Here is a 16359-nt window from a genome sequence, read left to right on the forward strand (position 1 = left end):
AAAACAAAATCGGACGCCCGGTTTGTAGTATAGATGGGCTAGTTAATATAGTTGAAGCAACTGCTCATACTTATACCACATAGTAATTGCAGCAACCCAGAGGATGTGCAGAAAGAAAAGGTAGATCACAGAATGGATCATATGCAACGACCCGGACTTCGGAGAATACTTTTTTAAGATTGACACCTGCACTGGCCGTACATTAGACATTATAGTTGACAAGTTATTAACTTAAGTAGTTAAAACCCACCACCACCACCACCACCTACCCACCCGCTGACATCATCCAATCATCCCCCTCCTCCTCTTCTTCACACAATTAACTCCCCCGTTCCCTCTTCAGCTTCACCACAACCACCACCACCACCACCACCAAAGATATAAACAAAAGAGAGAGAGAAAAGAAAAGAAAATGACCTCTCCCCTCCCACCCCACACCCAACCCACCACCGCCACAACCACAACCACAACAACAACAACACCACAAGGAAATATGCACAACCACCTCCCCCGCATCACCATCAAATACTGCACCCAATGTAAATGGTTACTGCGCGCTGCATACGTGAGTTTCCCACCCCCCTGCGTACCTTACATGTCCATCCGTATACATACATACATACACACGCACACACACATATATATATATATATATACACTAATGTAAATTGATTAATTAATTGATATGTGGAACAGTTCGCCCAAGAACTCCTCTCCACATTCAGCACCCAACTCGGCGAAGTAGCTCTCGTTCCTGCTACCGGGGGTGTGTTTACTGTTACGATGTATCATTCTTCTTCTACTTCTACTTCTTCGACGGGTACGCAAGGGGAAGAGGTAGGTACAGGTACAGGTACTGGAGGTGAGGATGTTGATATCACTGGGACTATTCTCTGGGATAGGAAGACGAATGGGGGGTTTCCTGGTATGTATCTTTCCTTTTTTTGTAATTCTATTGTATGGGTAGAGATGGGATTGGGTAGGTGACTAATGGGCAATTGGCTATTTCTGTAGAAGTCAAAGTGCTGAAAAGTCTGGTGAGGAATGTCGTCGATCCGAGTAGGGATTTGGGACATACGGATCGGGCTTTGAGGGCTGCGAATGTGCCGGTGCAGAGTCGGGATGGGGATGAAAAGGTCGTGGGGAAGAGTCAGGAGCAGGAGTCTACTACTGCTGCTGCTGCTACTGCTACGAAAGGAGAAGAGAAGTGTGAGGAGTGTCAGTGACCGTCTACTTCCGTCAATGATAGAAGAATCATGTAAATGCAAACAAGCATATATGCTCAAGTCCATTTAAAAAAAGATAGAAAATATAAAACCCATACAAATATCAAGTACAGTCCTGCCTGAGCCACCTCCAGAACGCCAGTCCACGCCCCGTCTCTAGTTGCCCCGTCCTGTCCGCCTCTGTATGGTGACAAATGAAAATGAAAATGGTCAATGTGTAAAATGAATAAAGTGAAGTGAAAAATGTAAAAAGATCGGAAGAAGAGAATGAAAGAAAGAAGAGTATCGAAGAAGTAAAGTGCTATGCCAGCCAGACCAGACAATGTCTGGCTGAGCATCATCGTCAAAAAGCTCAGATATAGCTATATCCACCGAGCCGGTCGTCAAATCATGCAATTCCATCATAAAATCCAGAGTCGTCACCAGAATGTTTCCCATTCATATGTGCCCATGTAATCCCAACCCTCGTTTTGCTCACTCGCGAAAATCCAACCTGCCAGGAACACCGTGAATCATCCCAACCGAGAAAACAAGAGAAAACTGAAATCCAATCAACTTTCCGTGCCATCACGTCTCTCCGCTCACCTCGTGCTGATGCGAGTGATGTGTGCGCCGCTTCCAGAACGCCAGCCGCAGTCGGCTTCGTCGCTTCGGCAACTTGCGCGGAGGTGCGTGCTCCTTGGACCCGTGCTCGTCCCACCGGGGCCCACGCCCCTCGTGCTTCATGCTTCCAGTCGTTGTCGTGGATTGTGCCGAGCTGCTCGTTCCATACCCCACCGGCGACGTCACCTTGGCAGCATCGTAATTGTGCGGATCGGAAGCCCGGCGGGTGCTCGGGTATGCAGCGTTGACCGATGGATGGTTCGATGTGGCCGGTCGCGTGTTGGCCCGGTCCCATTCGCCGTCACTCCGGCTGATGCTTTCGCGGGGGAAGCCCTTCTCGTCGCTGTCCACGCTGAGGAAGCTAGTGGCATTCGTAGACGGGGAGATCGGAGTCATGTTATTGCTGTAGGTGCTGACGCTGTGGGTGCGAGTGCAACTGTTCCGCTGTGAATTCGAGGGCCCCGATGTGCGTCCCGACGAGGCTGTATTCGCGTGCTGGCGTCGACCACTGGGCGGCCCATGTCGCGAGCTACTCGGTCTTCCTTCCACGGAGCTGTTACGAGCGCTGGAGCGACCCGACGTGTCGCCGTTGCCTGCAGCAGATCCATTGGCAAAGAGAACAGCCGCCAGGACAGTGGGGTCACTCGAAGCACGAATCGCGTCGGAGCAGCCGTCCATATTATCGCTCAGACGGGCAGAAGGCGAGTTGGTCTGCCCCTCAGGGATGACCCCCGAAGATCTCCGGGAGGCGGCCTCATCTGGCGACGGCATCGAACAACCGGTGATGTCCATAGGCGGGCCCGGGGTGTCCGGCGAAACAACTGGGCTAATGGTATTCTCATTGTAGTCGCTGGGAGAATCATCCGAGGCCAGCGGGGTAGAAGCAGTACCAAAGTAATCATCTGCGGTTGACCGCTGACTCACAGGTTCACTGGTCGGAAGGGCTGGTTTGATGGGCATTTTCGGACTATTGATGGCTAGCGGCGCGTGGAGGCCCCTCAAACTCGGGATGGGACTCTGAGTGCGGGGCGACACCAGATCGTCCGGGCGAAGATCAATCTGCAAGGTTTGCCGGTTCTTCTCCATGTCGGCGAGGAAGTGCCATTTGGACTGATTGCTGCGGATGTGCTCGACCGTGAACTTCAGGTCGGGCAGGATATCAGAGACGCCCTCGAACAGCGGCAGAGCGAAAATCGACATGAATCCAATCTGGCCGGTGGCGAGCTTGTAAATATTCCCCAATTCCGGTGGGCCGCCGAATAGTGCAGTCTCCATCCCAACCTCCTTCTCCATCTCGCCCTGATTGGCGAATTCCTCCTGCAGGATCTGGGTCCACTTCTCCGCAACATCCCACGGGCGCGCCACGTTACTGATATCAGCGCACTTGATCAGCAGCCCACACAGCAGTGTCTTATAAAGCTCCAAGTCCTGGGGCTTCCACCCGTCCACGGTCCGGTTGTTTTCGTGGAACTTCTCCTGGAGCGATCCGAGCCGTTCCATGAATTTCTGGTGCACTCCCATGTCGGTAGCGAGGATGGAGCTGATCAGAAGCTTGCGAAGTTGTCGATCCTTGAACGCGGTCGGCCAGTAGCGACGCAGGATCTGTGAAAAGGCAGCACAGTGGAATGCCTCCAGGACTGAATTGTCGTTGTATAGCTGTGCCAGCGGGGCATTCAGCTTGACTAGGAAAAAGTTGTTCACGCCCGGATGGCCGACATCATGGCCAATGGCGGAGATCAGAAGGGTAAGGGTATCGAACGGTGTGAGGAGGGAGGCCATCGGACATTTGTCGTCAATCGTCGGGCTATTGGGCCCATAGGGGGGAAGAGCGCCGATGTGCAACAGGAAGCAGAAAACCGACTGCAACACATCGATCGCGTGTCGGAAGTTATGGTAGAGGACGAATGAATTATATGAGGCGCGACAGGCCAGGAGAAACGTCCGAAGTTCACCTAGCAAAGGAAGTTCAATCGTCAGTTGACCTAGACTAAAATGATATGTGCGGCAAATTTACTTACCTGGTGTCAGCTGCCACTGCTCCAGTTCCGGGTACTGCAGAGCATGCTGCAGCATTTCGAATGCAGCCAAGACCAATTCGTCGTCCGAAAACTCATGGGCGGTAAAACCCCATTGTGCAATGTGTTCTCTTACAAAATCCGCACGGTCGGGACGAACGTCCAGTTCCCGGTCCTGAAACTCTTCGATAACCTCTTCGGGATTGCAGATGCCTCGCATAAGCTTGGAGACCATGGCTTCTCGAAGATACGCATAAGGCTGCTCGTCGTTAACGCCCACCCAAGAGTGCTTCCGCAGTTTCTTTCGGGAGAGGAAGCGCGACTGTTCCCGGAGAGCCGTTTTACGAGTCCGGTACGCCTGGACAACCAGAGCTTGAGCTCTACAGCTATCCAGCGGAGTTACTAACACGTCCACGGCACCGGCATCCAGGCACTTGGAGATATGCTGGGGATCAGGGAAAGACGGAATACGGGGCTGGTCGGCCGGAGAGGCGCTAGTGGGATCGGCGAAGGGAGGGCGCAGAACAGCGACCGGAACGATCACATTGGGGCCATCTTGAACCTGGATGTCCGCGGACAATCCCGACAACAACTTCAGGTCGTACGCCCCTTCCCACTGTGAGGTGAATGTAAAGCCGCGACGCAGGGAAGCCGGCGACGGAGGCGATACATCCGGCCACGAACCACGGCTTGCTCGGCGGCGCTGCAGAGCGGCCTCCTCGCCGTGAATATCGATATCGAAGAAAACGAAAATAGGTGTGCAGCGACTCTGAGCCCCGTCGCTTATCTCTGCTAACTTATTTGCGATAGCTGTGCCGACCTGACAGAGATAGATGCGTTTACAAACTCCTAACAGAACTTGGACGTCGGACGACAGCGACTCTGGTTCCTCGATTATTCCCGAATCCGACTCCGCGCCTGCCGGTGCCTCCGGTGTACCTTGATACACCCAGCGTTCTGATCGGACGCGGTGGTCGATATAAATTGCAGAGCATTCGATGCCATCCATGGTGTCGGTTGGATTTGAAACACCCATCACCTAGGGGGTCTCCACTCCGAAAATGTCAAGTCTCGGGACAGCAACAGATGTGAAAGGAGAAGAGATAGCAGCCTAGCCGGTCCGAACTCGGGTTCATATGGTTGATGGATATGGTAGTACAGGTGGAGTGGGAGGGTCGAGATATCTCAGGGAGAAACGAACGGCCGGTATAAGGGTACAAAGAGGAGCGAAGGAGCGTTGAGAAGGTCGAAGTAAAAAAAAAAAGGAGAGACTTGCGATCGGTGACGTTATACAGTTGGATTCTAAATTGGGTTCTAGACTGGGTCAGCGAGGTTCAGAGACTGGACGCAACGGTCTGCAGAAGATGCGAGCGACGACAGAAGCAGGCGACAAATAGAGAAAGAAGAGCGTGCAGCGACGAGCGAAGCAGATGAGCGACGGCGACAAGCCGCCGTCGAGGGGGGTGCGCGCAGTTGAACAATGAGTTTGTTGGCTGCAGCTGTCCAGCAGGAGAATGAGCGATAATCCTTCTTCCCTGTGGGGGGGGGGGGGGGGGGGGGGGTTTTGAAAGGAATGATGGTAACGTGCAGGACCAGCCAAAACCCTTTCTGAGACAACCGGGTTCTTTTGCACCGGCACCGCATGCACGCCTCCAGACGGCGGTTGGCTGCGATCGCCACACCTGCATACACAGGCAGTTGCCCACGCAAACACACAGGATTGTTTCACTCACAAGTGCGGAAGAGGATCGACAGAGGTAAGAAGAAGAGCAAGATGGCGAAGAGATTGGTAGAAATTCGGTCAATGGTAGGAGAGGTGGTGGTGGTAGAGGTGGTGGTGAAGGTGAAGGTGGTGGTGTGTAGTCAGTTCGTCACCCACGGGGGGGGGAAGGGAGATGGCGCCCGAGTGAAATCGACCCAACGGGGGAAGACAGAGAGATCGCGACACATGCGAGAATTCGGCTAGATGAAAGCGACGAAATTCGCGACCCAGGAAAGACCAAAGACTTAGGGCGTCATGGTGGGCCACCGTGAGGACCAGACGGAGAAAAGATGACACGAGACTTTGAGGAAAGAAGAAGGGTGGAGAGGGAAAAGAAGATCGATCGGGAGGAGAGGGCGAAGGGGCCGCACGGGTGGGCGAAGGTTGGCTTGGGTGGATGGTTCGACCGGGTCGGGTCTGGGCTGGGACGTGGGTTGTGGCAGAGTAAAAAAAAGAGGATGGATTAGGCAAAAGCAAAAGGGCAAAAAATAAAATATATAAAAATAAAATAGATATTTTAAGGGATCTGTAATTTTTTTTTACCCCCAGTGAACCACTTCTCGGAAATCGAGGGGAAGGAGAAACGGGGAATAAAATATGAAATCAGTAGATCGTGGTGGTGGTGGTCGTGGGGAAATCAAGGGGAAAAGGGACCCAAGGATCAGAGAGTGAGAAAGTTGGAGATAAGAGAGGATGTCAAGAGAGGAGACACGGGTGATGTCAAAGGAACAGTGGATGGAGCAGAAAGTTTTTTTGAGTTATGTAAGAAAGAGTAGAAGATGATAAGGAAAGGGTGAAGAAAGAGAAATAAGAGAGAGAGAGAGAGAAAGAGAGACCAGAGAAAGAAGGAGAGTTGAGAGAATGACCGAGGGTGGTAAGTGGTAGTGGTGGTGGTGAGGAACCAAGCAAAAGGGAGAGAGAAGACCGAGAAGGAAGAGAAAGAAGAGGACGGGAGAGGTGAGGAGAAGAGGAAGAAGACCTTAGAGACTAGAGGGAGAAGAGGTTCGTGGACAATGCGGGCAGAAGATGGAGAATTGAAATCACTAGCAGAATTCCCCAGATAAACCCAAGATGAAGTCTTGATTGACAGTCAGGAAGAGAGACAAGACAAGACAAGACACAGTTTTGACTGACAGGCTACTGACATGACATTTCTTATTTACAAACTAACTAGTAGAGAGTTCTTCCTAACAGCAAGTTAACCACCACCACAAGCTCAACAAGGTTCGTACTTCCTGCTGCTGGAAATTCCTGCGGATTCTGCCAGTCTTCCAGAAGCTCTGCGGCACGGCAGGCTTGCGTCGTCGTCGTCAGATCCAATTGAAGTGAGTGGGTGGGTTTCCGTATGGTAATGTGATTACAAGATCCGGTGCACACACACTCACTCACTCACTCACTCACACACAGGCCACCCAACAAACAAACAACAATCACCAAGTAAGTAAGTAGTTACTACAAGTAGTTACTACTAGTAGCCTCGCGTCTGCCTCTGGTCTGTCTTCCTCCTCCGACTTTCCCTCGAGGGTTTCAGGTTTCCGATAGGATGGGGACGATCTGACCATGCAATCGACTCCTCCGACTAGTGACGGGGGTTGCCTCGGAGCTGAACAGATTAATCCCGGACTAGATACTTACTTTGTTACTAGAGTCGAGTCTTGACCTGAGTCAAGTCTAGCTAGATAGGTACGATCGGCTCTGTGTTCCTCCCCACTTCCCTGCTCTCTCTTTCTCGGTGGTGCATCTGGACTCCTCGTTTGTTGCCTGTATTCGGCTGACCGATGTAAGGAATCCGACTAGAACTTCGATGGAAGTTACCAGGATGCAGATTCATTGCAGGAGTTGTGACTACCATTGCACCACCCAGGCATTTCCACATTCATCAACCAACATCATGACAATAAAAATAAAATCAAATGAAAATAGAATTTATTCAGGCATTATTATGCCCGAATATTATTATAATAATAATAATAACTATTCTAATTATGATTATGATTACTATTTATGATTCTGTTGCCCTGAACGAGAAAACCACAAGAACCAGTGGAGAGACCTAAACACAGGATACGTAAACCCCCCCCCTCAGTTGCTGCCCGTCCAGAACCAAAGATAACCACAAATGACAATACAGGGAAAGGAAAAGAACACAAAAGGGCCAAAAAGAAAACAAGCAAGCCGAAAAGAGACAGAGCGGACTGAGAGGAAAGGAAAACAGAAAGAGAACGAAAAAGAAAAAAGTGGAGATGATGACGCTTAAGCAAGCGATCTCATTAGCTCCAGGCTGGACTCTGTTGGTTTTCTAGAATTTCCCGGGCGGGGCTTGGCGCCTTAACCGGGCGCTGGAAGGAGGGATGATTTAATTTCCCTTGTGGTGGTCAACTATTATTATTATTATTACTACGACATACTATTATTCATTCACTTGGTGCATGCGCACCACACTAACTAGTAGTGGTTAACATACTTGTCCTCTCCATCATCATCACCGGGGAGGAAATGATTCGGCCATAGTTAACCAAATTCTATTCACAATATCATTCATTACATTATGAGAGTCTAGATTAGATACCGGCTAAAATGACGATGAGCGGGTTTGACCCAAAGTGGCTCTGATTCAACCCTGGAAAGTGAAACCAGGCAAATGACATCAACAAGTCAATTTCCCCATTTTCCCCATCATCTTGGGTTGAGGTACGTACACAGGACTCTGCAATTTATTTTACTTAACCGTTTTAATCCACATCATAATAATATTATTATTTTCTTAGGTGTTGTACTTCCCTTTTACCCTCACCGTTAAACTCACGAACCCTGGGGGAGAGAAGGGTTCATGTCCCGTCGATCGCCAGCCACAAAAGCAACACAACGAAGGACGTACCAACAGGCAAAGCAACGACAACGAGTCAGTGTAACAGCCTAACCACCTACCTTAACAGTGACTAGTTAGTTGGTCAGTGATGAATGAATGGATGTGGATTGCTGTTCTGGCCGCCCTGCCCGCCCGCTTCCTTCCTTCCTTCGGCAGACTGACTGACTGACTGACTGACTCCCCCTCCCTTCCTTTTCTCTCACACGCACACACACATCATCTTTTATTATTATTATTATTATTATTTTCTAGAACTTCCATCTTATCCCTTCTGTCCGCCCGATCCTTTCCGTTCATCCACACAACTCCCACACTCACACTCACACACCCACACCCATTCATTCATTCCCACATGGCGGTCTGCTCAGCTCTCAGCTTGCAGAGTGCAGCCTAGTCTACTGGTCTTGGCACTGCCCGTATTGCACTTTTATGCCTTTTTCTTTTGACAACTTAAAAGTATATATTCTATATTTTGTTTTTCTTTTCTTCTTAATTAGGTGGTCTTTTCCGTGGTCACAGTACAGCATGTCTTATGTAGATGTGATTGCACCATTCAATACATGGATCTAGTCACAAAAAGCCAAAGGGAATGAGTTCATCCCTCCCTTACCCTCCTCCTCCTCCTCCTCCTTCTTCTCTCCCCAGCAAGTGGCAACTGGGCAGCTGGCAGATTAACTGGCACAGCAGAATCAGCCACAAGTGACGTCGACTCCCTCCTGCCTCAACCACAACCAGTCAATAAGTAACTACCGTTAGGAGGGAGGTTGAGTCACACTGCTTACCTAACCACTAACCAAGCCATGAAAAAGATGGATGATGTGATGGCTGACCCATGGTTAAGGGAAACGAGAACCCTGTGCGGCAAGGCTACGTACGAGAATGGCGGAAGCCTCTTACGACTAGTACGATATCAGCCTAACTACACAGCATTAATAATGAGTTATTAGAATGACTACTGTGCTTATTGTTTCCTTGATTGTAACTCTATGATATACTGTTAATGATACAACCAACTCTAAACAGTCTACTGCTGTACTTCGTAGTGGGTTCTGGTGATTATTAATACCCAGAACTGAAGGAATGCAAATCCCGCCTTGCCGATTCGTTCGCGAATGTCACCAATCAGAATGCTTGCATAGAAACCGTTCAAGGTTCCCCGACCGGACGGCTGGCCGGGGAAGATCACGGGTCACCTCAGTTACTACTAAAGTATCTACACATGCAAGGAGAGAACACTCGCCTCGGTAGTATTTGTATTGTTATCTTCGTTGGAACCGAGATAAAATATCCCATAGCTTGATGATGGAGGTTTCGCTCGAAAGTTTCATCTATGTTTGGTAGTACTTGCTCACTACTACTCACTAGTATATATGATATATATAATATGAAATGGAAAAGTACTTCCGAGTATCTTCACCCGCCAACCTGAATATTATAAAGAAGGTCATTCGAAGTATACTAGTAGTAGATGCAATCCACACCATCCACGCATATAACACACTACATATATACATACATACACCAATATCCAATACTACTTACCCTGTCCACCATCGTCATGATCACCATAGTACATACTAAGTACTATCCCCACTAACTAACAACCACGATAAACCAAAGTCACACCCGCAGCGTACTTAACCACTCACGACGATAGTATACTACACAGCAATCATTTCTACTACTACTCTAAATGACACTAATGCATTGCACAGCACACACACACACACACACACACACACACACACACACACACACAACACATCCTTATCCACTACCAACCAATCCCCTAACAGATCAATCCATCCTTTTTCCCCAATGAAGTCAAAGATAAGTCAATACTCATATCCGTGTCTCGTCACACTACTACTACCACCAACCCTGCAGCTAAATTATCTGTCTCGGTGGTAGTAATGATAGGCAGCAGGAAAAATCAGGGCAATCAGGGTACTTCTGTCTTACATCAGTACCTACCTAACTCACTGTTTACCCCGCATTACTTACACCTTAATATCCAGGGATATAGTTATTCTGCCTTGATAGGCAGCAGTCCTTGCCACTGCATGCATGCATGAATAACTATCGACTTGGATTGGTCAATGGGACATGAGTCGCGATGCCGGAGGTTGGCTGCAGAATCTGAGTCAGTTTAACTAGTTAGGATTATTAACTAGCCAGCCTAACCACTTTAGATTATCCAAGGCTAGTATAGTATAGGTATAATAGAGTATATTATTGGACATGTGATAACTGGGATTTGGTATATTAATAGTCAATTGTATTGAGTGTTTCTTAGCAAAAAGCCCATCCGATCATGCAATATGCGATCCTGGTTGTAGCCACGGCATTCAACAAAAAAACATTCGAGTATGCGCCTTCTCATGATTATCAAGAAACATACAGGAGAAGACTTTGATAGCCAGATGATAGATAGATGGTTGACAAAGGGAAAATAGAACATTGGAAGACACATAAAGAAACAAACGCACTTCATAAGTGGAAATCTAAAATCACGCTGATGAGAAAGCTCATAATATCCCAACCCCCACTTTTAACCATGCCATGACAGAAACAGACCCCAAATCAAGAAGCAAGAAGAGAATGATGCAGAAGATGTGAAAAGAAAGGGGACGGAAAAGAAAAGCGCTATAATACACGGAGTGAGTATTCTATACCAGTGGCAGGTAAGAAATGATCGCGGCCTAGGAAAGCAAATTCTTCAAAGACGGACTCGCACTAGCCCCTGACCCGCCATTCGTCCCGCTGGCTGTGGTATGCCTGGCAGCACTAGGTATTACCGGTGTGTCCTCGGGCTTAACCGGAGGCGTCGGTCCTCGTGGATCCATATGTGCCTGCGAGACGGGCGGCGACTGTGCTGGCGCTCCAAGCACGCGATCCACAGAGTAGACGCGTGGCGGGGGTCCACCATTCAATGCGCTTAGCGAATGTTGAGGCGAGTGCCGGACCATAGTCGCATGTACATCTGGAGGCGATGCCGACGGAGCATACGGGCGAGGACCTGCCGCGTGAGAAAGATGAGGCGAGGGCATCGAAACAGGTCCGTACGGGCTCTGGTGCGTCGGGAATGGCTGCGGCGGAGCGTGGGATCCCGGAGGGTAATGGGATAGCGGTGGAGCATGGTGAGAAGGGGTGGGCGGGAATCCGTTCATATGGTGTGCAGGCGGTGGTGGCGGCGGCGGTGCTGCTGCCCGATAGCCAGGAACAGGTAATCCGTTGCGCAGCTTGTTGTCACCGAAATCAGCCGGACGCTGTTCATAGCTGGGGTGCCACTCAGAGCCGCCGTGAGGGAGACCGATCGGTCTGGGAAGCACTCCAGACTGTGGCGGGTGCCTATGGTGGTTGCCAAACGGGTGGTTGTGGTACTCAGTGAGCTTAGGCGCAGGCAGGACCGGCCGTTGTGCCGAGTAGGGAGATGGACGAGGCTCGGGCGATGGCTGGGCCTGGGTCACCGGCTTTTTAAGATGGCACTTGTGGCATTCGTACAGAGTCTGCGGCCCTTCGCTGTTGATTGCCGACAAAGCAGTCTTCTCTGGACTGTACTCCCCGTTCAGGCGTGGCAAAGCATGCTGGGATGGAGTCTGATGGGGATATGGAGGGCTTGCAGAGGCTGTGCTGAACCGAGATCCCACAGGATCATTCAGACCAACCCCGTTAAGCAGAGGCGTCCGGTGGTCGACTCCGGTCGTGCGTCGCGACTTGTCTAGGGGCCACCATCTGGGGCTGAAGGAACTAGAGCAGCGCGCACACTTCCTCGTCACATCATTATCAGCAACAGGCCGAGGGGCATGGTTCTCAGAATCGATCACCATCTCATCCGGAGCATCTTCTGGCGTTTTGTGACCGTCCTTTGGCGTTGTCGAAGCTGCGGGAGCTGCGGGAGCCGCCGAGACTACCGGGGGTGCCGTGACGCTGTGGACAGACGAAACTCGGCGGTTCGCGGAAGGTGTCGCAGTCTGATGTGAGACATTGATCAACTGTTGCACATATGCCGCTTTTCTAATAGTTCCCGTCAAGGTCAGGTCGGCTTGTTTGTATGCCTCGGCATACCGCCGCAAAGCGTTGACACCCTCTTCCTCTGTAGGCTCGCCGATTTCATGGATTGTCGCCGACACTGGATGATGAGAGCACCAGATCCCCGCCGATGCCGACCCAACCTCTTCTCCCAGCCGTACGCTGTTCACGGTATCCCTTCTGGAGCTTTTGATAGGAGTAATGTCAAACCCAAACTTGTACTGCGCTTGGAATGCACAACCCACGTGGAAGCGGGCGTTGCAGTTGTTGAAATGGCACGGCACACATGCACCTTTATCGCTCTTGCAGATCTTGCACACATCACGCCACTTGTCCCTTGGAATCAAACCGAACCCCTCAGCTGGCTCGAGCTCCTTTGCGTTGCCGAATTTGATCTCCGGCGTCCACATGGCACACGTGACGTGCACCCAGTTGTTGCCGGCCGTTCGCTTCAACGGCTCTCGAGGACCGATGGGTTTGCCCACGGCCTCTTGCCTTTGTCGGTACAACTTGATAGCCTCGTTGACCATTTCCTTTTCCAGCCGCTCCTTCTCCCGGTCTCGTTCGGTCTTCTTCTTGTGCGTCGACCTCGGCGCCTCCATCAATTCATGCTCCGTCCAGGTCACCGGACACAAGACACATTCATACGTGGTCGAGATCATGGGGTCGCGATCGTTCGAGCACATATCGCAAAGCCACTTGACGCAGTTACGCGACGGGCTGACACCGTAGCAGCTTCTATGCACGGTCAGGCGGCAGTCTCTGCAAGACAGATGCTGGTCGCCTTCCGGCTCCATCTTGTTGCAGATGGAGCATGGGAGCGTTTTAGCCCTCGGGGGATCAGGGACGATTGGTGGAGGTTCAGGGATGCGGTCTGCAGCGACTTTCTTCTTTGGCGCTGGCTCCACGGAAGTGGCTGTCGATGTCGCGGCGCTGTCTTTCTCGGTGGTCCGCCCTCCCTTCTTCTTCGTAGTCTCCTGCTGCACCTGTGGGTTAGCGTTCACAGGGACGCCGATGGAAGCTGCAGTCGCTGCAGTCGCACTGTTGATACTGATGGGAGTTTCGGTGGAGACGAGGAGTTGAGTCAGGAGCTCCTCATCTACTCGGCGACGCCATGACTTGTTACCACTTTGCGCGATCTTCTTGGCCACTTCATCGACACTCTCCCACTGAATACCGTACTTCCTCCATAGCAAAGCACAGCGCAGGCACAGGGCCACAGTCAGCTGTGATCCCTTGTCCCTTTGCTTTGACGCAGGCTCGCTCGAGGTGGTAGTTCCGGGCGCAGTACCTGGGGCGCGCCGCCACTGACGGGAGGTTCGCGTCGAGCAGAACTTGCACTGGAAGCCACGCTTCTTTTCGGCGGCCTTGTCGTTATCGAACGCCGAGTCATCATGATCGTCGGCCACATCGTCCACTAGCTTCGCCGCACTGCTTCGCTTCGCTTCCTTCTTGCCCCGTCTGCCTTCATAAGCGCCCCAGATCTGACGACCGCGCGGCGTTTTCTTCCACATGTAGTAGAATCTCACAATCTGGTAGTGAGGCACGGTACCCACGTACTTGGTAATATTCCGCCACTCCGACCCAAACTTGGAAACTGCCTGTTCGAAGAGTTTCAGTTCTTCTGGGCGTAGATGCGGCTCTTTGAGATCCTTGTATTTGTTCATCGTCTTCAACTTTGCCAGGGCCGCGTCGGCGTCGAAGCTATTAGAGTAAAGGAGTTCGAGAGCCTTGTCGAGGAAATTAGTGGCATACTTTTCTTCCCCAAGTTGAGGGGCCAACGCCTTGGCGCGCTCCATGTAATCGTCCACAAACTTTTCCCGTTCGGCGGGGCTGAGATGGGAACCAGGCGCGTCGTCTTCGCCCCGAGAGGATGGAACCTGGTCTGCAGTGGGCATCTTGAACATTAGCTCTGCAGTGCGGACTTGCTTCCCGCCCACGGTGACCGGTTCATCTTCGCCGCGCCGTACATATCCCAGGGGCTCGTCCATGACCCACTTCGGTCGGTTGGCCTTCTCCTGTTTGGCGGCTTCGATGGCGGCCACGGTTTCCTTGGTAAGTTTCGAATCCTTGCGACCTCCAGATCCTCGCATATACTTCTTCTTGATGTCGATGGGCTTGACATACTCCACCGGCTTTCCTGGCCAGGCATTTACCATAGCCTGATGCCGAGGTCCCAATCGCGAGCTGGCGCGCGGATAAATGCGGTCGTCATAATCGAGGGCGTCTTCGACACGGCAGTGGATTCCCAAATAGCGATAGGGCCACATTCTGGCCTGCGCAACCTGTTCTTCTGTAGCTGGGCGCACCTCTTCCTCCACGGGTGCCGGAGTGCTGCTTGTGGTGCCATTCGTCGCGCCATGGGGTTCTTCTTCCTCCTCTTCGACCATCTCCTCATCAGCCTCCGGTTGATTTTCACCCAATATCGGGGTATTCCGTGCCTCGAGCTTTCGTTCTTGAGCGCGACTGCACGCTGCGCAAGCCCAAGCAAAGCCACGGGCCGGCTTCTTCGTCAGTACCGGTCGAACACAGTACATATGATAAGTGCTGTGACAGACGGCACAATCCACCGAGTCATTGCTATTCCAAAGTTAGTATGACTGAATCAGCCCATCGCAGAGAGTATGGATCGGTATACCTTGCGGCGTACAAGCTACAGCGCTTGCAGGTCTTCACGGCACTGGTGAGTTCCTTTCGTCGTCCAATCTCAACCAGGACGAACTTCCAGCGCTCGTCCAGAACCTTTTTGACGTTACTCGGGACGTTAATGACCTTGCTTGTTGGGATTACGTCGTAGTAGCGGTGGATGTATCGGTAAACATCTTGTCGTACCAGAAACAATCCCGGGTCTTGCGGTACGTGTCGAAGTCGGTAACCTCCGACAAGTGCTGGATCTGGCATTTTCCGCGTAAGGATGTGAGAGGACATGTGTCGGAATGCATGGAGGCAAAGACCAAACGCGTGTCGGCGACCTTGCGTTGGATGTCACGTGGGCGATAATACCAGTTCACCCGCAGTGCCTCGATCGGGCCGGAGGGGGCATCTTTGGAGGGGAGAAATTCCATGATCCGTGCCAGATAGTACGGTTCCCCGGGGGGTTCACAGATCAGGTAGACGTGGTCTAGATGAGAGTACTCAGTATAATTTTATGCCACAGCAGCAATGCTATCAAGTAAGAACACAATAGAAAAGTGGAGAAAAATGAGGGAGGTAGATCTCACCATTGACGGCGTAGGTGGTGCCGTCATCGGCTCTGAGTTTGCCATCTTTCAGATAGGCGCCACGGCTCTCGAAACTGACCATGTTGGTTTCGGCCGGGTTGTACGCCAGTCCTGGGGCCGTCGTAAAGATCTTCTTGGCTGCATTCCCACTCACAGCATTGGAGGTGGTGGAACTGGCCGGCTGTTTCCGTTTCCTGGAAGAAGAGTTGGCTGAGGCGGGTGCCGCCCCCTCCTCGAACTTGGCGGAAAATGAAGAAGTGCCAGGAATCAAGTCTTTGGCAGCAGCCGCGCCATTGGCACCATTGACCGCCGTTAGACTCTTCCGCGACGTTGCCGATGAGACGGGCTCCTCACTGTCGGCTTTGACGCCATTGACGAAGCTGCCGGAAACACCGCTACTCCGTTTGGCGGATTTGGAAACTGGTTGGGCGATCTCCAGGTCGACATCGATGTCGCGGTCTTCCGCATAATTGGGGCGGGGAGCGGCATTGCGACCTCTGGAGCGAGTCCCATACGGTGCCGGGGTGGTGGACGCGCTGGGAGGTTCCGTCGCGGCGACGTCTGAAGCAGACGCGCTGACAGCCATGGGTTGAGATGTGAGGTCGTTCCCGGTGGCGGCACTTTGGGGGGT

General features: G+C 51.6%; 5 protein-coding genes across 5 annotated transcripts; 2 read left to right on the forward strand and 3 right to left on the reverse strand.

Annotated features, from left to right (window-relative positions):
• Positions 1–493: 493 nt before the first annotated feature.
• An01g04440 (uncharacterized protein) lies at positions 494–1226 on the forward strand (the record flags this gene model as incomplete). The annotated part of the gene is made up of 4 exons (XM_059747543.1): positions 494–565; positions 697–766; positions 854–925; positions 1015–1226. The coding sequence occupies 4 exons, from the start codon at positions 494–496 to the stop codon at positions 1224–1226; spliced, it is 426 nt and encodes a 141-aa protein (XP_059599627.1).
• A 567-nt stretch (positions 1227–1793) lies between these two features.
• An01g04450 (uncharacterized protein) lies at positions 1794–4853 on the reverse strand (the record flags this gene model as incomplete). Its single annotated transcript, XM_001388835.3, has 2 exons — positions 1794–3781; positions 3848–4853. 2 exons carry the CDS (start codon positions 4851–4853, stop codon positions 1794–1796), a joined length of 2994 nt encoding a protein of 997 aa, XP_001388872.3.
• Positions 4854–4908: 55 nt separating this feature from the next.
• Positions 4909–5794, reverse strand: An01g04455 (hypothetical protein; the record flags this gene model as incomplete). The annotated part of the gene is made up of 3 exons (XM_059747553.1): positions 4909–5158; positions 5578–5645; positions 5762–5794. 3 exons carry the CDS (start codon positions 5792–5794, stop codon positions 4909–4911), a joined length of 351 nt encoding a protein of 116 aa, XP_059599628.1.
• Positions 5795–6003: 209 nt separating this feature from the next.
• An01g04460 (hypothetical protein) lies at positions 6004–7265 on the forward strand (the record flags this gene model as incomplete). The annotated part of the gene is made up of 5 exons (XM_059747559.1): positions 6004–6016; positions 6156–6353; positions 6492–6608; positions 6882–6931; positions 7149–7265. The coding sequence occupies 5 exons, from the start codon at positions 6004–6006 to the stop codon at positions 7263–7265; spliced, it is 495 nt and encodes a 164-aa protein (XP_059599629.1).
• A 3912-nt stretch (positions 7266–11177) lies between these two features.
• Positions 11178–15044, reverse strand: An01g04470 (uncharacterized protein; the record flags this gene model as incomplete). The annotated part of the gene is made up of 1 exon (XM_059747563.1): positions 11178–15044. One exon carries the CDS (start codon positions 15042–15044, stop codon positions 11178–11180), a length of 3867 nt encoding a protein of 1288 aa, XP_059599630.1.
• Between the last annotated feature and the right edge of the window lie 1315 nt (positions 15045–16359).

This window comes from Aspergillus niger, assembly GCF_000002855.4.
Source record: "Aspergillus niger supercontig An01".
NCBI lineage: Eukaryota > Fungi > Ascomycota > Eurotiomycetes > Eurotiales > Aspergillaceae > Aspergillus > Aspergillus niger.